Raw genomic sequence first — 22,318 nt, forward strand, 5'->3', positions numbered from 1 at the left:
ACAAGTTTTTGAAATTACCCAAGACTTCTATGAAATGCAAAAGTATTGATGGACCCATCCAACAAAAAAAGAACCTATGATTGACAGAATGAATCTGATGTGAAAATCTAGTGTCAGACTAGGTAATTTCCAGAATCACTCTATTGCTTACATAAGTTAGGTTCATATTTTCAGATATAAATGCAGGTCAAATAATTTGAAATGAATTCATGTGATGTGTTTGTAAGAATTATTTCTTTTTTAGCTTGAATAACTCCTTTACGAACAATTATTAGGCACTTAAGGAGCAGGTCTACTTGAGTTTTTTACTCTCCAGAAACTTCTGAAGTTGAATTCTGAGGCTTCCTTTCCAGTACTATGCCCAGGCCATAATATTTTGGAATCAGATAACTTGAACTTACAATATTTTGGAATCAGATAACCTGGACTTATATTTTCCTCTTTTCATAATGCCGATATTGAGGCCATTATTACACTTATTGACTAGAACAGTGTCAGTGCAGATTGTTCTATGGTAAAAGAGGAGGAAAATAAGATTTTGACTGATATAGCTTTACAGATGTAAAAGTCTAAGTGAATGGCAGGAATTCAAAAACCTGGAAGAACAAGTTTCTCTTGGACAAAAATGCAAGTAATATCATGCTATATTAAGGAGGTGCAGTGTCACTACCCACTAACCCAAGTTCTGCCATATGCTTGGTTTGTGTATTGTTCTGATATGGAAAGAGGAATAAGAGGGAGAGGGAGTCAGATTGGTGTGATCACAGCCCGGGCTCCAGCCTTCAGGAGTGTGCCTGGGAAAAGGGTGGATTATAGGAAGTCAGACCAAGTGAGGGTAAGTCAGTGTCCCAAGGTAACTCTGTGCTCACTCTCTGTATATGCAACAGAGTTCCAGGTTCCCTGAGAATCCTGCAGCATTTAGGACCCACTGCAGTTATTTCAGAGCTGTCATCACCCATCCTGGTAGGGATTGCATCATGAAAGGGAGCAGGGGACTTGGGGCTCACTGATTATGTCTCTCATTGCAGCGTGCCTGGTGGGGAGAGAAGAGGCTACTTATATATCCTAAAGATAGCTCATGTCCCGTGGGGACAAGGGCCAAGTGATGGCAAAATCATAACTTCATAAAACTTTGTCTCCAACACATCTACCTTTGGAAAATGGAGAGATGGCTAATGTCCAGTAGCCCTTAGTACCAAAAGCTAAGTTTTGAGAGCTGATCTCAGATAAGGGCAACTAATACTTCCCCTGAGTAGTTTCATGGAAACCTCTACAGGCAAGCCCATTTGGCCTAAGATGTTCTTGATAAACAATATAAAAACTAAAGGTTAGCACATGTAAATTTCTTGAGGAGTCAGTGGTGGCTTGACATTTATTAAGTCCACAGTGGTTCAACTTTTCAAGGATGACAAATGTGTCGGTTTTTCTTGACTACTCAACCTTGAAAGGCTGAATGATTTTATGTACTGAATGATGTTTTGGTATCCTCTGCTCTTTTTAGAGAGGCTTTCTAAATAACCTCTCTTTGCAGACCTCCAGTTGAGCTCCTTCCACATTGCACTGTAATTTCTTACTGAAATGCCATAGGCCATGACTTTTCAACCATCAAAATAATTTGTAATTAATAGGTGCTTAATTCAAAAATTTGGAATAAATGTATGGGGAAAAATTTAAAGGCTTCAAATAGTCATGATAGTTCTGCTTTATCACCTTACACCTAGTAAGACTCCACCTTGCTCATCAATGTGCCAAGTGTTGGTGTGATTGCTAATGGCAGAAATGCTCTCTATTACACATTGGTCAGACTGCAGGGTTTGCAGTGGCTTCTTCTGTTCCCTGTGAAAATGAAGAGAAATGGACTTGGTTTGGGATTACCCAAAACTGGTATGTCTATGGCCTCAGCATTGTTTGTTTTAACATACTGGACAGAAGTGCCTTCTCGTCCCCCTTTTGAAGGATGACTGATATAGGGTTTCCTATCACTCCAGGTCTTACTGTGTCTGTTGTAGAGGACAGTTGATCTTTCTGGTGAGAAACAGGAGTCACTGGATGGGGAGTTGGAACATCTATATCACATGTAGGCTGCAGGTTTAAACTAGTTCAGTTTTCTTCCACAGAATCGAAGGATTCCCCTATTTTACTGATGCTTCAGCCTGATGGAACAATAATATATACTGTCCACCATACCTTGTTCCTCTGTTTGGGGGATGCTTTAAAGCCATGCCTAGAAGAGTAAGTGAAGTAAGTGAAAATGAAACATGTGTATGTATCCATTTATGGCCCATTCGTGGGAGCTTTGAATGAACAGAGAAAGGAGAGGTAAAAGCAGGAAAATAGTATGAGAAGGAGAAACTGTATGTGAAGAGACTGGATCTTCTAAGGATAGGCACTAGGTATATCTCTGCAATGGAACAATTTCAGTAGACATCATCCTATTTCCCCATGTTCCATTAATGGGTACACTTTCATAAGACATGGAGGAGAGTCAGCAGCCACAAACAATATCATGCGATGGAATCAGAACTGAGAAAGATATGCAGGAACACAGCGAAGACGGTTGACAGCACAGCATTTTAATCTGTATCTATAGAAAACATTTATATAAGCTCTCTAATAGAGGGATTATAGAAATACATTTAATATATAATAGTGTACTTTCATGTACTTACTGTGAAAATAGCACATTTATTTAGAGAGGGATTTTATGCCCAAAGTTCTTGATGTTTGAAATATATCCATTTCCTTCTCTTGCAGTAATTGTTACCGAGAACAGCAGAAGCACCAACAGTTTTCCATTAATCCTCATTAAAAGTCTTTTCCTTTGGATTGACATTTCCCAGAGTCACCTAGAAGTTCACAGCAGTAAAATATCCTAGGAAAACGTCAGAGTTCGTGTGGTCCCACGTCTACATCTGCCTACACTCGTGTCTCGTGCACATGGCCTGCCGCTCGACCCTCCACGTGCCCTCCTCGTACGTGCAGTGACAGATGGTGCATTCATCAGTCTTCACCTCCCTGCCTGCTGGGATGACCGCGGTTTCTGCGAAGCAGTTTGGACCTGAAATGCAGGAAAATGTTGTATATTGTGTGTGTGTGCATAAACATATAATGTATTTAATTAGGTATTAGCTTCACAGTATATGTTATATTCACTCTTTGATGAAGGACAGTGGAAAAGTTACCATCTAAATAATATGAAGTATTCCCACATTTTCTGAAATGAAAAGAATGTTATTTAAAATTTGTATGAGAAATCTGTGACTTTCATTTACAGACTATTCGATTTTGGGGCCTTTTTACATAAGCCAAATCTGCAATCATTTGATTTAATTATCTCTAAGTAATCATAGAAAATTATAATTAACTGTGACTTTCAAAGAACCAGTCTTCTGCTTCATAGCATCTTAGGAGAGAGAGCTTAAATAAGCAAACTGATTGAAATAATGGAAGTCCAGTGCAACTTCCATACCTCTTAGAGCAGGTTTTTGAATGTCAGCATACAACATAATCACCTGGAGAGCTCTTGAAATGTTGGTTGCTGGTCCCCCAGAGCTTCTGACTCAAGTTTGTGGGGAGGGCAGGTTGGCAGAGAATTGGTGTGGATAGCAAGTTCCTGGGGACCAACTTTGAGGAGCACTGTCTCGCAAGTATCAGCAATATGGCTTCCACAGACTACCACGAGGACTGGGGATCTCCTCGATTCCCAGTCAACATCACCTAACAGCTTCCCATCTGCACTTCACTCCATGTGAGGTCAGGGACATGAAGAAATGAGTACCAGTAAGGCTTCCAATATGAGTTGAAACAATGGTTTTTATGTTGTGGTTCACAAACCTGATTCAGACATGAACAACTGTTTTGCTTCCAAACCTCACTCTACGTGGAAACATCAGGAAATCACTGCACCCAAAGCCCGCTGGCCTTTGAACTTCAGCCTGTGCTCCAATTCTCATTTCCTCTTCCTTTGCTTCTATGGTTTTTGATAAGTGCTCACTACCAAAATATGTTTAATTATAATGTGTGAAGGCATGAAAGAGAGAAAAGTCATTCATCTACATGATTTAAAGAAATAAGTTAATCTCAAAACACTTCAGAATAAAAACTGTCCCTTTTATAATTCTAGCCAGAATAATTGTGAGCATGGTAGCTCATTCTTTTGTGGCTACTGTTTTCACATTAGACAAGTGGGAAGGTATACAGGCTCCTGAATGTGGCCCTCTGGGAACCATGCTGGGTGTACCTTGCCCCCTCTCCCTCCACTAATTCTGTTTTCTTCTTGTCCCCAATTCAATTTCCTGTCTTCTCTCTCTGGAATACAGTCCTCACTTCCAGAGGGTGGTATCTGCATTGCAGGCAGACCCCACAGACACACTTCAAGGGCCCAGGGCTCTTGTCTGACATGATGAGCTTTATTGGTGGCCCAGTCACTCCCCTCCCATCAGCTGTGGCGTCCTCCGTCTTGGCACACTCCTCCCAGCCCATCTGGGCTGCCCCCACTTCTCACCCCAGGTGGCTTCTTGGAGAGCAGGTTCCCATGCCCCATGGGCCCACTTTATCAACACTCATCCCACCCAGCACCTGAGATGCCCATGATTTCCACTCAGTTTCTCTTTGGCATGTTTCCTTCCTTGCTGTTTGTCCCTTTTGCAGAATTTAATTTGAGGACACACTTCCTAATTTCCCTGACACTGATCAGTGTGCTTTGCACATAGGACACAACATAATTGCTCAGAAAACGTGTACCACCAGAAAACCTGGACTCAAAATGTGGTACACTACTTAAGAGTTATGTGATCTCAGACTCATTTCATTGTTTTGAGCCCTAACAGGCTCATCTATGGAATAGGAAGAGTAACACTTCACAGTACCTCCTGAGGATTAAACTGGGTGAAACGCCTCTCAGGCCCTCAAGTTACTCAACAAATGCTAGCAAATTCTTACCCTCCTTGCCTAAATTGAACTATGTCCATGTGATAGTCACTTCTAATGAGTTCTTATTAATGTATCTCTTCATTTTCTCATATCACTGTTGGATTCTGGATCTTTCTTTTTCAATGTTTTGCAATGCTGCAGTCTTCATTCTTTCTGAAATTCAAATTGTCCCAAACTGTGCTAGTGGGAGGTCAAACTTTCAGCTGCTCCTGTGTCGATCCTTTAGTCACTAAGAGCTTCTTTCTGAACCACTAGCTGTCAGCAACTCACTTTATTCACATCTGGAATTAGCCCTCTCTCCAAGGGCCCTGATTCCTTCAGGCGGAGAATGGTACTTAGGATCCCAGACCTGGGTATTAATTATTATTGCTTCGCAGCCCGGTCAGTGGGCAAAGATAGAAACACACACACACACACACTTTTTAAAATTGTGAGTTCACATAATTACAATGAAAACTTTTCTTAGATTTTATGTATGTTTTAGCTTCTTTCTTACAATGAAACACTTACAATTTAACATATTTAATTATTTTTGAAAAAGTTGGCATCTGTCTTCATATTGTATCTGCCTCCTTTGCTGCCTTAATCTTTGGGTCAAATTGTTTCTGCTCAGCCCTGCAGTCCTGCACATAAACTTGTCAATCATCAAAAGGAATTTTGCTCAAGACTTAAGACTGACACAACAAGCCCCTTACCTGAAACTCACCTTCTCCAAAGAGATAAGGAAGTATGTGCAAAAATGACTACTGGATGGTCAAGGCCTTACAGGAATGTCACGGCCAGAACCATGTCAACAAAATGACTGGTCAACTAACCAAGAACAAGAAGTTTCACACCCTCCCCAGGCCCTTGCTGACGTCCAGATGTCTGAGGTTGATTGTCATCTCCTGACCTCACCCTGCTTTACTTCTCTCCTTCCCTAACAAAAAAGAAGCTTGAAATCAGCAGTAAGATGGTGCTTCAGGACAAGAGCACACCATTTCCTCTGATGGCTTTCCTAGTAAATTCTCTTTCCTTGCTCCAGCACCTTGTCTCTAGACTTATTGTTGTGTCCTGTGGCAAGTGGCATGAGCTTGGATTCTGCAACATAGTGATACCTCATTTTGCTTTTAACTTGCAAGTATCTGGTAATGTTGTTGTTGTTTTTCCATGTGTTTGTTTACCATTTGTACATCCTTGTTGGTGAAATAATACTTCCTGTATTTTCTGATTGAATATTCTGGATTTTTTATTGTTGAATTTTGCATGGTCTTTATATGTTCCAGATACTAGATCTTTCTCAGATGTGTGGTTTGCAAATATATTTGACTAGTTTGTAGCTTGTCTTTCATCATCTCAACAGGACCTTTCACAGAGAACACATTTTATATTTTAATGAGTTCAAAGGTATCTGGTTTCTCTTTTATGGATCATGCTTTAGATATCCTAAGAATTCTTCACCAAGCCCTTTGACCCAAGGGTTTTCTTCTATGTTATCTTCTAAATATTTTATAATTTCATGGTTTACATTTGACTCCATGATCCATTTTGAGATAAGCTTTGCATTAGGTGTGAGGCTGAAGTCGAGATTCATTTTTTGGCCTTGGATGTTCAATTGCTCTGAAACCATCTGTTAAAAAGACTCTCCATTCATCGAGTTGCCTTTGCATCTATTCAAAAATAATTGTACTGCTTCAGATCTATTTCTGGGCTCTCTGTTCTGTTCCACTCACCTATGTGTCTATCCTCTTGTCAATGACATAGTCTTGATTTGGGGTAGAATGATTCCTCCCAGTTTATTCTTTATAAAAATTATTTTAGCTGCTCCAATCCCTTTGTTTTCCATGTAAATTTTTGGAATAATCTTTTCCGTAACTACGAATAATATTGCTGGTGTTTTGACAATAATTACATTAGCCTATATACCAATACAGAAATAGTGACACTTTTACCATGTTGATTCATTGAACCCATGAACATGGTATTTGTTCCCATTTATTCAGGTTTTCTTTGGTTATTTTTATTAGTGTTGTAGTTTTTGGCATTTGAGCTCTGTAAATGTTTTAGTAGATTTATACCTATTGGTTTTTTTAGCCTAACCTAAATGGTGATGTGTTTTTAATTTCTGTTTACAAATGTTCATTGCTCACATTTACAGATACAGTTTTTGTGTGTGTGTGTTGTGATTCTATCCTGTGGCCTTTTTGAAATATTATTAGTTCTAGTTTTTTCAAGGTTCATAGGGTTTTTCAACTATGTCAACATCATGTCATCTGCAAAGAGCACCAGTTTCACTTTCTCTTTTCTGTATGCCTTTTATTTCGTTTTCTCAAACTTCCTAGATAGAATTTCTGCTTTGATGTTGAGTAAGAATCTTGAGAGTGGACATTATTGCCACGTTTCTGATCTTAGGGGAATGTATGTTAGCTATTATTTTTCTGTAGATGTTCTTTATCAAGTTGAGGGATTTACCCTTTATTCCTAGTTTTTAAGAGGTTTCATCATGAGAGCTATTGAACTTTGTCAAATGCTTTTTCTGCACCAATTGACAAAATCATGTGATTTTTTATCCTTTTAGCCTATTAATATAGTGGATTATATTGATAGATTTTTTTTTAAAATAAACTTTATTTTTAGAGCAATTTCAGGCCCATAGCAAAATTGAAGAGAAGGTATGGAGATATCCTACATATACCCTGTTCCCACACATGAATAATTTCTCTCAATATCAACATTCTCCACCAGAATGGTGGATTTGGGAACTGATGAACTTACATTGACACACCACTATCACTGCAAGTCCAGTTTACATTAGGGTCCACTCTTGGCAAAGTACATTCTATGGGTTAGGCAAATGTATGAAATATACCCACTGTTAAAATATTACATAGATAATTTCACTGCATTAATATCCCCTGTTGTCTGCCTTCTCACTCCCCCCTGCCTCCCTCCAACCTCTGGAAACTAGTGATCTTACTGTATTCATAGTTTTTGCCTTTTCTAGAATGTCATATAGTTGGAATAATACAGTATGTAGCCTTTCCAGAGTGGCTTCTTTCCTTTAGTAATATGCGCTTAAGTTTCCTCCATGTATTTTCATGGCTTGAGAGCTCATTTCTTTTTAGCACAAATAATATTCCATTGTCTGGATATATTAGAGTTTATTTATCCACCTACTGAAGAACATCTTAGGTGCTTCCAAGTTTTGACAATTATTAACGAAACTGCTAGAAACATCCTTGTGCAGGCAAATACCAAGGATGATTGCTGGAACATATGCTAAGACTATGCCAAAGTTTGTAAGAAACTTCCAGACTGTCTTCCCAAGTGGCTGCCCCATTTTGTATTCCATAAGCAATGAATGAGAGTTCCTGTTGCTCCACATCCTCACCAGCATATGATGTTTTCAGTGTTCTGGATTTTGGCTATTCAAATAGGTGTGTAGTGATATCTCATTGTTTGAATTTGCATTTCCCAGAACTTCTTTCCATACACTTATTGCCATCTGTATATCTTTAGTGAGGTGTCATTTAAGATCTTTGTCCTAACTTTTAATTAAGTTGTTCATTTTATTATCATTGAGTGTTACAAGTTTTTTGTACATTTTGGATAACAGTCATTTATCTGCTTTGTTTTGTGCAAATATTTTCTCCCATTCTGTGGCTTGTGTTTTGTTCTCTTGACAGTGTCTTTTGCAGAGTCGGAGATTTATTTAATGAAGTCCAGATTATCAGTAATTTCTTTCATGGGTCATTGGGTGTTGAACTAAGAAGTCACTGCCATACACAAGGTCACTAGGTTTTCTCCTATATTATCTTCAAGGAGTTTTATAATTTTCCATTTCATATCTAGGCCTACAGTCCATTTTGAGCTAAATTTTATGAATAATATTAGGCCTGTGAATGTCAAGTTGTTCTACAATTATTTGTTGAAAAGATGATCTTTTCTTCATCTTATTGTATTTACCCTTTTATCAAAGATCAGGTCACTATATTTATGTGGACTTATTTCTGGGCTCTCAATTTTGTTCAATGATCTATTCATCTATTCTTTTGCCAGTACCACTCTGTCACTTCATCTACATGATCAAATTCATGGGTGCAGAAACTGTTCATGCATTCCTTTATGATCTGTTTATTGTCCATGTGATCTGTAATCATGTTCCCTATTTCATGATATTAGTAATTTAAGACTTCTCTCTTTCCTTAACCTGGCTAGAATTTTATCAATGCCATTGCTTTTTTTCAAAGAACGAGCTTTTTAAAATTTTCTTTTGATTACCTGTTTTCAATGTTTGCTCTAATTTTTATGAGTTTTTTTATTCTGCTTACTTTGGATTTAATTTGCTCTTCTTTTACTAGTTTCCTAGGGTGGAAGCTTAGATTGATTTTAGTACTTCCTTCTTTTCCACTAAATGCATTCAATGCTGTAAGAATCCCTCCAAGCATGGTTTTTGCTGCATCCCATACATTCTGATGTGTTTTCATTTTAATTAAGTTAAAAACATTTTTAAATGTCTCTTGCAACTTTAGAACTATGTGTTATTTAGAAGCCTGTTTTGTAATCACTAAGTATTTGTGAATTTTCCAGGATTTCTAGTTTAATTCCACTGTAGTTTGAGAGCAGACACTACATGGTATCTAATCTTTTAAATGTGTTAAGGTATGCCCCTCAATGTGGTCTATCTTGATGAATGTTCCATGTCAAATTGAGAAGAATGTATATTCTGTTGTTGGATAAAATCCTCAATTTATGATACTATTGAATATAACTCTGTCCTTACTGATTTTTTGCCTGCTGGATTTGCCAGTTTCTGATAGAGGGTGTTGCAGTCCCAAGTATAGTAGTAGACTCATCTATTTCTTCTTGAAGTTCTATCAGTTTTTGCCTCATGTATTTAACACTCAGTTGTTAGATGAATACACAGTGAGGGTTGGAGAACTGACCCCTTTATCATTATTTAATTCTCATCTTTATCTTTTTTATTGAAGTATAGTTGATATATAATCTTATATTAGTTTCAAGTATACAACACAGTGGTTCACCAGTTGTCCACATTATTAAATCTTCACCCCAACTAGTGTGGTTACTATCTATCAACATAGAAAGATGTTACAGAATCATTGGCTATATTCTCCACATTGTACTACCATCCCCATGACCAACTTATATTATGATTGAGAATTTTTGTATCTCTTTATACCCCTTGCCCTTCCCAACCACCCACCCCAAACTCTCCCACATGGTGACCACCAGTCACTTCTCAGTGTTCAAGAGTCTACTGCTGCTCATTATTTTTTTTAATTAACACAAATAAGTGAAATCAAATGGCATTTGTCTTTCTATGCCTGGCTTATTTCACTGAGTATAAATATGACCTAGGGTCCATTCACGTTGTTGCAAATGGCAGGATTTATTTCACTTTTAAGGCTGAAAAATATTCCATTGTGTGTATGTACCACATATTCTTTATCCATTCATCTATTGATATACATTTTGGTAGCTTCCAGATCTTGGCTATGATAAATAATGAAGCAATAAACATAGGGGTGCATATATATTTTTAAATCAGGATTTTTTTTTCCTTTGGGCAAATTCACAGAAATGGATTTACTATGTTTTATGGTATTTCTATCTTTAGCTTTTTGGACAACCTCCATGTTTCTTTCCACAGTGGCTGCACCAATTTACATTCTAACCAACAGTGTAGGAGGGTTCCCTTTTCTCCACATCCTTGCCAACATTTGTTATTTCTTGTCCTTTGGATAGGGGGCATTTTGACTGCTCTGAGATAGCATTATAGTTTTAATTTGCATTTCCATGATGATTAGCTATGTGGAGAATCTTTACATGTGCCTGTGGGCCATCTGTATTTCTTCTTTGGAAAAATGTCTGTTCAGATTGCCCGCCCATTTTTTATTTGGGTTATTTTTCTTTTTTGGTGTTGAGTTGTATGAGTTCTTCATATATTTTGGATGTAAACACCTTATCAGATAAATCATTCATGAATATATTGTCCCATACTGTAGGCTGCCTGTTTGTTCTGTTGATGGTGTTTTTTGCTGCACAGAAGCTAAAAGTTTGAAGTATTCCTACTTGTTCATTTTTTGTTTTGTTTATATTGCCTAAGTAGATGTGTCCAGAAAAAGATTGCTCATGTTTATGTTCAAGAGATTTTTGCCTGTTTTTTTCTAAGAGCTTTATGGTTTCATGTCTTACATTTAGGTCTTTAATTGATTTCAAGTTTACTTTTGTGTATGGAGTTAGATAGTAATTCAGTTTCATTTGCTTCCATGTAGCTGTCCAGTTTTTCTAATACCAGGTATTAAAGAGACTGTCTTTTCCCCATTGTATACTCATGGCTCCTTTGACCATATATGCACAGGTTTCTGTTTGGGTTCTCTATTCTGTTCCATTGATCTATGGGTCTGTTCTTGTGCCAGTACCATACTGTTTTGATTAACATAGCTTTATAGTATGATCCAAAGTCAGGAAGCATAATACCCTCAGCTTTGTTCTTCTTTCTTAGGATTGCTTTGGCTATTCAGTGTCTTTTGTGGTTTCATATGAATTTTAGGATTATTTGCTTCAGTTCATTGAAAAATACCATTGAGGAATTGCATTGAATCTGTAAATTGCTTTTGCCAGGATGGCCATTTGACAGTATTAATTTTTCCTATTCATGGAATAATTTCCATTTATTTGTGTCTTCTTTAACCTCTCTCATGAGTGTTTTACAGTTTTCAGAGTTCAGGTCTTTCATTTGTTGGGTAGGTTATTCCTAGGTATTTTATTCTTCTTGATGCAATTGTTAAAGGAATTTCTTTTCCCAATTTCTCTTTCTCCTAGTTCATTGTTAGTATATAGGAATGCAACAGATTTCTGTGTATTAATTTTGTATGCTGCAACTTTGCTGAATCCAGTTATTTAATTCTAATAGATTTTGGTGGTGTCTAAGATTTTCTATATATACTATCATGTCATCTGCAAAGAGTGACAGTTTTACTTCCTCCTTACCAATTTGGATGCCTTTTATCTCTTTATCTTATCTGAATTGCATGGCTAGGACCTCCAGTAGTATGTAGAATAAAAGTGGTAATAGTGGACATCCTTGTCTTGTTTCTGATCTTAGAGGAAAAGCTTTCAGCTTTTCACCATTAAGTATGACGTTAGCTTTGGGCTTGTCATATATGGCCTTTTCTTATGTTCAGGTATGTATTATCTATTCCCATTTTGTTGAGAGATTTTATCATGAATGGATGTTGAATTTTGTCAAATGCTTTTTCAGCATCTATTGAGATGATCATGTGTTTTTTATCCTTCTTTTTCTTAATGTGGTGTATCACATTGATTATGAATATTGTACCATCCTTGCAACCCTGGAATAATTCCCACATGGCCATTATGGATGATCCTTTTGATTTTTTTTTCAAAATATAGGATTCAAAAGTATAGGATGATCTTATTTTCAAATTTGGTTTGATAATATTTTGTAGAAGATTTTTGCATCTATGTTCACCAGGGATATTGGTCTATAATTTTCTTTTTTTGTGGTTTCTTTGTCTGGTGTTGGTATTAGAATGATGCTGGCCTCATAGAATGAATTTGGAAGTATTCCCTCCTGTTCTACTTATTGGAATACTTTAAGAAGATGAGTATTAGCTCTTCTTTAAATGTTGGGTAGAATTCAGCTGTGAAGACATTTGGTTCTGGACTTTGGATTCTTGGGAGTTTTTTGATTACCAATTTCAATTTTTTACTGGCAGTTGGTCTTCAAATCTGTTCCTTCTTGTATCAGTCTTGGAAGGTTGTACTTTTCCAGGAATTTGTCCATTTCTTCTAGGTTGTCCAATTTATTGGCATATAATTTTCATAAAATTCTCTAATAATTCTTTATATTTCTGTAGTATCCATTGTGTCTATTCCTTTTTTGTTTCTGATTTTATTTGTGTATACTATCTCTTTTTATTAATAAATCTGGCTAGGAGTTTGTCTATTTTGTTTATCTTCTCAATGAACTAGCTCTTGGTTTCATTGATTTTTTTCCATTGTTTTATTCTTGTCTATTTTATTTATTTCTTCTCTAATCTTTATTATATGCCTCCTTCTACTAACTCTGGGCTTCATTTGTTTTCCTAGTGTCTTTAGTTGTGGGTTTAGACTGTTTATTTGGAATTGTTCTTGTGTCTTGAGGTGGGCCTGTATTGCTATCCACTTTCCTCGTAGAACCCCTTTTGTGGCATCCCACATACTTTGAACTGTTGTGTTTTTGTTTTTATTTGTCTCCATGTATTGCTTGATTTCTGTTTTAATTTGTTCAGCAATCCATTGATAATTTAGAAGCACGTTATTTAGCCTCCATGTGTTTGTAGGTTTTTTTGTTTTTTAAATTTATTTCTAGTTTCATATCATTGTGGTCTGAGAAGCTGCTTGATACAATTTCAATCTTTTTGAATTTATTGAAGCTCTTCCTGTGGCCTAGTATGCGATTTACTCTGGACAACGTTCCATGTATACTTGAGAAAAATGTTTATCCTGCTGTTTTGGGGTGAAATGTTCTGCAAATATCTGTTATGTCCATCTGATCTAGTGTGTTGTTCAGTGCCTTTTTCCTTATTTACTTTCTGGCTGATCTGTCCATTGATGTAAGTGGAGGTGTTAAAATTCCCTAGTATGACTGAGTTGCTATTTTCACCTTTAGTTTGATTAGTATTTGTTTTACATATTTAGGTGCTCCTATGTTGGGTACATAGACATTTATAATCCTTATATCCTCTTGTTTGACTGATCCCTTTATCATTATGCAATGTCCTTTTCTCTTATTACTTTCTTTGTTTTGAAATCTCTTGCCTGGTATCAGTACTACCATTCTTGCTTTTTATCCGTATCATTTGCATGAAATATATTTTTCCATCCCTTCACTTTCAGGCTATGTATGCCTTTAGGTCTGATATGAGTCTCTTGTAGGCAGCATATAGATGGGTCTTGTTTATCCATTCTGTGACCATATGTGTCTTTTGATTGGTGCATTCAGTTCATTTACATTTAAGGTAGTTACTGATAGGTATGTACTTATTGCCATTTTATTAATTGTTTCCTGGTTGGTTTTGTAGTTCTTTTCTGATCCTTTTTTCCTCTCTTATACTCTTGTTATTTGATGGTTTTCTTCAGTGTTATGCTTGATTTCTTTAAAAAAGTGTTTTTTATATTTATTATAGGCTTTAGGCTTGTTTACCATGACGCTCATTGATACTTTACTAAATATTTAACTATTCAAACACAATCTAAAATAATTATTTTTTTATTCTTCTTCCTCCTCCAAATGTTAGATATTAGATGCCATAATCTGGACTTTTTGTATATCCCTTGACTAATTTTGTGTATAGTTGATTTTATTACTTTTTAAATTATATATTTATTTATTCATCTATTTTTAACTTCATACTTGCTTAGTAATTAATTGGTCTACCTTTACTGTGGGCTTATTTGCACTGATGAAAAATATTTAGGCTTAGGAACATTTCCATCTATAAAAAGTCCCTTTGATGTATCCTGTAAGGCCAGTTTAGTGGTGTTAATATCCTTTAAATTTCATTTTCCTGGGAGATCTTTAATCTCTCTTTCAATTCTGAAGAATAACCTTCCTGCATATAGGACTCTTGGTTGAAGGCCCTTCTGTTTCAATACATTAAATATTTTGGGCCACTCCTTTCCAGCCTATAAAATTTCAGCTGAGAAGTCTGTGGATAGCTTTATGGGGTTGCTCTTATAAGTAATTTTTTTGCCTCTCTCTAACTGCTTTCAATACCCTCTCTTTATCCGTAATCTTTGTCATTTTAATTGTCATACGTCTTGGTGTTCTCTTCCTGGGGTTCCTTTTGTTAGGGGCTCTCTGAATGGCCAGGACTTGGGTGTCTATTTCCTTCCCCAGATTTGGGAAGTTTTCAGAAATTGTTTCTTCAAAGAGACTCTACTTCTTTGTCTGTCTCTTCTCCTTCTGGGACCCCTATTATGTGAATATTCTTTCATTGGAGTTGTCACAGCTCTCAGCATCCTCTTAATTCTAGAAATTCTTTTTTTCTCTTTGTTCCTCAGCCTCATTGTTTTCCTGCCTAATTTTCATTCCATTGATTGTCTCCTCTACTTGCAGCAATCTATTATTCATTCTGTCCATTGTATATTTAATTTCAGTTACTGTATTCTTCAGCTCTGAGTGTCTCTTTTTCAGCTCTTCTATCTCTTTGTTGAAATCCTCCCTGAGATCTTCAATGCTTTTCCACAGACCAGTGAGCACATTTACAACTTTTACTTTGAAATCTTTATCAAGAAGATTGGTGACTGCCATTTCATTTAGACCTCTTTCTGGTGTCTTATCCTGTTCTCTTTTTTTTTTTTTTGGAACACATTCCTGTGCCTCCTCATTTGCCTGGGTTTCTCTGTTTCTTCCTTTGTATTAGATAGATCCTCAATGCCTCCTGATCTAGGGAGTAATGGTTATATGAGGAAGGTATCCTGGTGGTGCCCAGAATATCAAGACTTTGCTCACCTGTGCCTAATTTTCCTTTGCAGCTGAACTATATATACTGTTGGAAGGGCCACCTTTTTGTCTGTCTGCTAGCAATGCCTGGTCTGTTAGCAGAGGCCCTTTGTGGGCTGTATAGCAGCGCTTCTGCTGGGATTGTTGCGGGTGCGGCTGCCCTCTGACTGGCAGTGATGGCAGTGCTTCTGGGCCAATGTGTGGGGGGCAGGTAGACATGATACCCTGCACACCACATGTACTAATCATAATACCACTCAATCCCCTTCTCCCTCCCTCCCCACCTGCCCTCCTCAACCCCTCCCCTTTGGTAACCACTAGACCCTTCTTGGACTTTGTGAGTCTGCTGTTGTTTTGTTCCTTCAGTTTTGCTTCATTGTTATACTCCAGAAATGAGGGAAATCATTTGGTATTTGTCTTTCTCCACCTGACTTATTTCACTGAGCTCCACTAATGTGGAGCTGGTCTGCCATCAAGAAGGAAAGAGTGTTTGGAGCTGGCTCCCATGGGTGTCTCCCCAGTTGGGCTGAGAGATGGCCAGGAAAGCTGGGAAAGCCTCCCTCCATGTGCCAGGCAGCAAAGTCTAACTGCTGCTGGGATGAGTAGGCCAGGTGGGTGAGTGCACAGGTCGGTTGTTGTGCAGAGAAGTGCTTCAGGGCTGAGGCTCCAGCAAGGATGATGGAGTATTTGGGGGGTCCATGAGCACCTGACCAGCTGGGCTGAGGGCCAGCGAAGCATCATCCATGTGTTCTATCTCCTGTGGAAAGAGTTCCGTCCAAACCCCGCCCCTCTGGCACCCTTCCCACTGCTGGTAAGTCCTTGAAACTGGCCCCTCTGTGTTGGGTCTCAGTGGAACTAATGGAGTGTGGCTGTCCTCCACAAATGGCTGAATTTCAGCCTCCCAGAGTGCTCCAAGTTTCCCTGGTGTCCAATCCCATTAATCACCAAAGCCCAATACAGTGTGGACTCCTGTTGCCAGAGAAGATCTCCAGGGCTAGGTGTGCAGAGTTCCTGAGTACTTATCCCATCCTTGCTTAGTTCCTCTCCCTCCCATTGTGTGCTAGGAAGGAGTAAGGACTTGGGTCTGGTCCCACTCAGCCATGGCTCTGCCACTTTACCCCTCTCTGTGTGGTCTTCCCTTCCTTAGCAGGTGTCAATGACCTTTTGATCCACTCTATCTTTGTCTTTTAGGCCACTGACATTTAAACTGATTATTGATATAGGTGGATTTCTATTCCATATTTGTTACTGTTTTCTGTTAGTTCCTTTTTCTTTGTTGCCATTTTTGTCTTCCACTCTTTTTCTGAATTTTCTAGATTTAATTGGCATTTAATATGATTCCATTTTCTCTCATCTTAACATGTATTACTTTATTTTAAACTTTTTTTTGGTGTTTATCCTAAAGTGTGCAATATACATTTACAACTAATCCAAGTCCACTTCCAAATAACACTGTTCTGCTTCATGAGTGGTGCGAATAATACAAATAATAAATAATCCTACTTCCCTTCCTCCCATCCACCGAATCAGTTATTCTTCACTTATTTTTAAGTATAATAAAGATATCTATCAGCATACATAATCAAATATGTTGTTGTTAGTTTGAATGAACTATCATCTATTACATTAAGAATAAGAAATTAATTTTTTATTAAGGTATCATTGATAAATATTCTTTCGAAGATTTCACATGAAAAATAATATCGTTACTACATTTACCCACATTATTAAGCCTCCCCCACACCCCATTGCAGTCACTATCCATCAGCGCAGTAAGATGACACAGAATCACTACTTGTCTTCTCTGTGCTACACTGTCCTCCACATGATACCCTCCACACCACGTGTACTAATCATAATGCCACTCAATTCCCTTCTCCCTCCAAACCCACCTGCCCTCCTCAACACCTCCCCTTTGGTAACCACTAGACCCTTCTTGGACTCTGTGAGTCTGCTGTTGTTTTGTTCCTTCAGTTTTGCTTCATTGTTATACTCCAGAAATGAGGGAAATCATTTGGTATTTGTCTTTCTCCACCTGACTTATTTCACTGAGCATAATACCCTCTGGCTCCATCCATGTTGTTGTAAATGGTAGGATTTCTTTTCTTCTAATGGCTGAATATTATTCCATTGAGTATATGTAACATATCTCCTTTATCCATTCATCTACTGATGGACACTTAGGTTGCTTCAGTATCTTGGCTACTGTAAATAGTGCTGTAATAAAGATAGGGATGTATACATCTTTTTAAATCTGAGAACTTGTTTTCTTTGGGTAAATTCAAAGGAATGGAATTCCCGGGTCAAATGGTATTTCTATTTTGAGTTTTTTGAGGAACCTCCATATTGCTTTCCATAATGGTTGAACTAGTTTAAATTCCCACCAGCAGTGTAGGAGGGTTACCCTTTCTCTGCATCCTTGCCAGCATTTGTTGTTCCTAGTCTTTTCACTGTTGCCCATCCTAACTGGTGTGAGGTGGTATCTCATTGTGGTTTTAATTTGCATTTCCATGACAATTAGCAATGTGAAGCACCTTTTCATGTGCCTGTTGGCTATCTGAATTTCTTCTATTGTCTTTTCAAATCCTCCACCCATTTTTTAAGTGGGTTATTTGCTTTTTGGGTGTTGAGGCATGTAAGTTCTTTATATATTTTGGATATAAACCCCTTGTCAGATACATCATTTATATATTTTGGATATAAACCCCTTGTCAGATACATCATTTACAAATATATTCTCCCATATTGTAGGATGCCTTTTTGTTCTGCAGATGGTGTCCTTTGCTCTAAAGAGCTTTTTAGTTTGATGTAGTCCAATTTGTTCATTTTTGCTTTTGTTTCCATTGCCTGAGGAGAAGTCTTCAGGAAAAAGCTGCTTATGTTTATATTCAAGAGATTTTGCCTATGTTTTCTTCTAAGAGTTTTATGGTTTAATGACTTACATTCAGGTCTTTGATCCATTTTGAGTTTACTTTTCTGTATGGGGTTAGAAAATGATTCAGTTTCATTCTCTTGCCTGTAGCTGTCCAGTTTTGCCAACACCAGTAGTTGAAGAGACTGTCATTCCCCCGTTGTATATCTGTGACTACTTTATTGTATATTAATTGACCATATATGCTTGGGTTTATATCTGGGCTTTCTAGTCTGTTCCATTGATCTATGGGTCTGTTCTTGTGCCAGTACCAAATTGTCTTAATTACTGTGGCTTTGTAGTAGAGCTTGAAGTCATGGAGTGTAATTCCCCTAGCTTTATTCTTCCTTATCATGTTTGTTTTGGCTATTTGGGGTCTTTTGTGGTTCCATATAATTTTAGAACTATTTGTTCTAGTTCATTGAAGAATGCCATTGGTATTTTGATAGGAACTGCATTGAATCTGTAGATTGCTTGAGGCAGGATGGTCATTTTGACAATGTTAATTATTCCTAACCATGAGCATGGGATGTGTTTCCATTTATTGGGATCTTCTTTAATTTCTCTCATGAGTGTCTTGTACTGTTCAGGGTATAGTTCTTTCACTTCCTTCATTAGATTATTCCTAGGTATCTTATTCTTTTTGATGCAGTTGTGAATGGAATTGTTTTCCTGATTTCTCTTTCTGCTAATTCATTGTTAGTGTATAGGAATGCAGCAGATTTCTGTGTATTAATGTTGTATCCTGCACCTTTGCTGAATTCATATATTAGATCTAGTAGTTTTGGAGTAGATTCTTTAGGGTTTCATCTGCAAACAGTGACAGTTTGACTTCTTCTTTACCAATCTGGATGCCTTTTATTTCTTTGTGTTGTCTGACTGCCATGGCTAAGACCTCCAGAACTATATTGAATAAAAGTGGGGAGAGTTGGCATCCTTGTCTTGTTCCTAATCTTAAAGGGAAAGCTTTCAGCTTCCCACAGTTAAGTATTATGTTGGCAGTGGGATTGTCATATATGGCCTTTATTATGTTGAGGTACTTGCCCTCTATGCCCATTTCGTTGAGAGTTTGTATCATGAATGGATGTTGAATTTTCTCGAAAGATTTTCAGCACTTATCAAGATGGTCATGTGGTTTTTGTCCTTTTTGTTGATGTGGTGGATGATGTTGATGGATTTTTGAATATTGTACCATCCTTGCATCCCTGGAATAAATCCTATGATCTTTTCAATGTAGTTTTGAATTCAGTTAGCTAATATTTTGTTGAGAACTTTTGCATCTTTGTTCATCAGGGATATTGGTCTGTAATTTGCATTTTTTGTGGGGTCTTTGCCTGGTTTTGGTATTAGAGTGGTGCTGGCCTCATAGAATATAAGTTTGGAAGTAGTCCCTCCTCTTCTACTCTTTGGAAAACTTCAAGGAGGATGGATATTAGATTTTCACTAAATGTTTGATAAAATTCAGGTGAAGCCATCTGGTCCACTGGTTTTGTACTTACGTAGATTTTTCATTACCAATTCAATTTCATTGGTGGTAATTGGTTGGTTCAGATTTTCTGTTTCTTTCTGTGTCAGCCTTAGAAGGTTGTATTTTTCTGGAAAGTTGTCCATTTCTTCTAGGTTATCCAGTTTGTTAGGATATAATTTCCCATGGTATTTTCTAATAATTCTATGTACTTCTGTGGTGTCCTCAGTGATGTGTGTAGATCCTCTTTTTCTCTTGACAAGTACGGCTAAGGGTCTATCTATTTTGTTTATTTTCTCAAAGAACCAGCTCCTACTTTCACTGATTCTTTCTATTGTTTTATTCTTCTCAATTTTATTTCTTTCTGCTCTAATCTTTATTATGTCCCACCTTTGGGCCTCATTTGCTCTTCTTTTTATAGTTTCATTAATTGTGAGTTTAGACTGTTAATATGGGATTATTCTTTCCTGAGTAAGCCTGTATTGCAATATACTTCCCTCTTAGCAAGGCCTTTGCTGTGTCCCACAGATTTTGCAGTGTTGAATTATTGTTGTCATTTATCTCCATATATAGCTTTATCTCTGTTTTTATTTGGTCATTGATCCATTGATTATTTAGGAGCATGTTGTTAAGCCTCCATGTGTTTGTGGGCTTTTTCATTTTCTTGGTGTAATTTATTTCTAGTTTCATACCTTTGTGGTCTGAGAAACTGGTTGGAACAATTTAAATCTTTTTAAATTTACTGAGGCTCTTTTTTGTGGCCTGGTATATGATTTATTCTTGAAAATGTTCCATGTACACTTGAGAAGAATGTGTATTCTGCTGCGTTTGGGTGTAGAGTTCTGTAGATATCTGTTAGGTCCATCTGTTCTAATGTGGTGTGTTTAAGTCTCCTAAAATGAATGCATTGCTTTCTATTTCCCCCTTTAATTCTCTTACTATTTGTTTCACATATGTAGGTGATCCTGTGTTGGATACATAGATATTTATAATGGTTAAATCCTCTTGTTGGATTGACCACTTTATCATTATGTAACGTCCTTCTTTGTCTCTTGTTACTTCCTTTGTTTTGAAGTCTATTTTGTCTGATACAAGTACAACTTCTGCTTTTTTCTCCCTACTAGTTGCATGAAATATCTTTTTCCATCCCTTTACTTTTAGTCTGTTTGTCTTTGAGTTTGAAGTAAGTCTCTTGTAGGCAGCATATAGACAGGTCCTGTTTTTTATCAATTCAGTAACTCTATGTCTTTTGATTGGTACATTCATACCATTTACATTTAGGGTGATTATTGATAAGTATGTACTTATTGCCATTGCAGGATTTAGATTCATGGTTACCAAAGCTTCAAGAGTAACTTCCTTACTATCTAACAGTCTAATTTAACTCATTTAATATGCTTTTAGAAACACAATCTAAAGGTTCTTTTCTTCCCCTCCTTTTTCTTCCTCCTCCATTCTTTATACATTAGGTATCATATTCTGTCTATCCCTTGACTGACTTTGGGGGTTGTTGATTTGATTTTGCATCTGCTTAGGAATTAATTGTTCTGTTTTCTTTACTGTTGTTTTATTTCCTCTGGTGACAGCTATTTAGCCTGAGGAACACTTCCATCTAGAGCAGTCCCTTTAAAATACACTGTAGAGATGGTTTGTGGGAGGTAAATTCCATCAACTTTTGCTTATTTGGAAATTGTTTATTTCCTCCAAATTTAAATGATAAACTTGCTGGGTAGAGTATTGTTGGTTCAAGGTCCTTCTGCTTCACTGCATTAAATATATCATGCCACTCCCTTTTGGCCTGTTAGTTTTTTGTTGAGAAATTTGATGATAGCCTGATAGGTTTTCCTTTGTATGTGATCTTTTTTCTCTCTCTGTCTGTTTTTTAAAGTCTGTCCTTATCCTTCATCTTTGCCATTTTAAGTATTATATGTCTTGATCTTGTCTTCCTTGGGTCCCTTGTGTTGGGAGATCTGTGGATCTCCATGGCCTGAGATCCACTATCTCCTTCCCCAGATTGGGGAAGTTTTCAGCAATTACCTCCTCAAAGACACTTTTTATCCCTTTTTCTCTCTCTTCTTCTTTTGATACCCCTATAATGTGAATATTGTTTCATTTGGGTTGGTCACACTGTTTTCTCAATATCCTTTCATTCATAGAGATCCTTTTTGCTCTCTGTGCCTCAGCTTCTTTGTATTCCTCTTCTCTAATTTCTATTCCATTTACCATCTCTACTTCATCTAATCTGCTTTAAAATCCCTCCATTGTATATTTCAGTTTTCAGTTCAGATATTGAATTCCTTAATGATTGAATCTCCATTCTGAATTTGTCCCTGAGTTCTTTAATATTTTTCTGTACCTCCATGATCATGTTCATAATTTTTATTTTGAAATCTCTTTGAGGAAGATTGATGAGTTCAATTTCACTTGCCCTTTTTCTGGTGTTTGGGAGATTTTGGGTTGAATCAGTGTTCTTTTACATTTAATATTTGTATGT

General features: G+C 37.1%; 1 protein-coding gene across 1 annotated transcript in view; it reads right to left on the reverse strand.

Annotated features, from left to right (window-relative positions):
• Positions 1 to 2,394: 2,394 nt before the first annotated feature.
• The window catches only part of VWC2 (von Willebrand factor C domain containing 2), a 123,000-nt gene continuing 103,076 nt past the window's right edge, over positions 2,395 to 22,318 (reverse strand). The window contains exon 4 of the mRNA XM_036918834.2: positions 2,395 to 3,058. Coding sequence (XP_036774729.2) covers positions 2,907 to 3,058 — 152 coding nt within the window. The 3' untranslated portion in view covers positions 2,395 to 2,906. The remainder of the gene's footprint in view (positions 3,059 to 22,318) is intronic.

This window comes from Manis pentadactyla, chromosome 7, assembly GCF_030020395.1.
Source record: "Manis pentadactyla isolate mManPen7 chromosome 7, mManPen7.hap1, whole genome shotgun sequence".
Lineage (NCBI taxonomy): Eukaryota > Metazoa > Chordata > Mammalia > Pholidota > Manidae > Manis > Manis pentadactyla.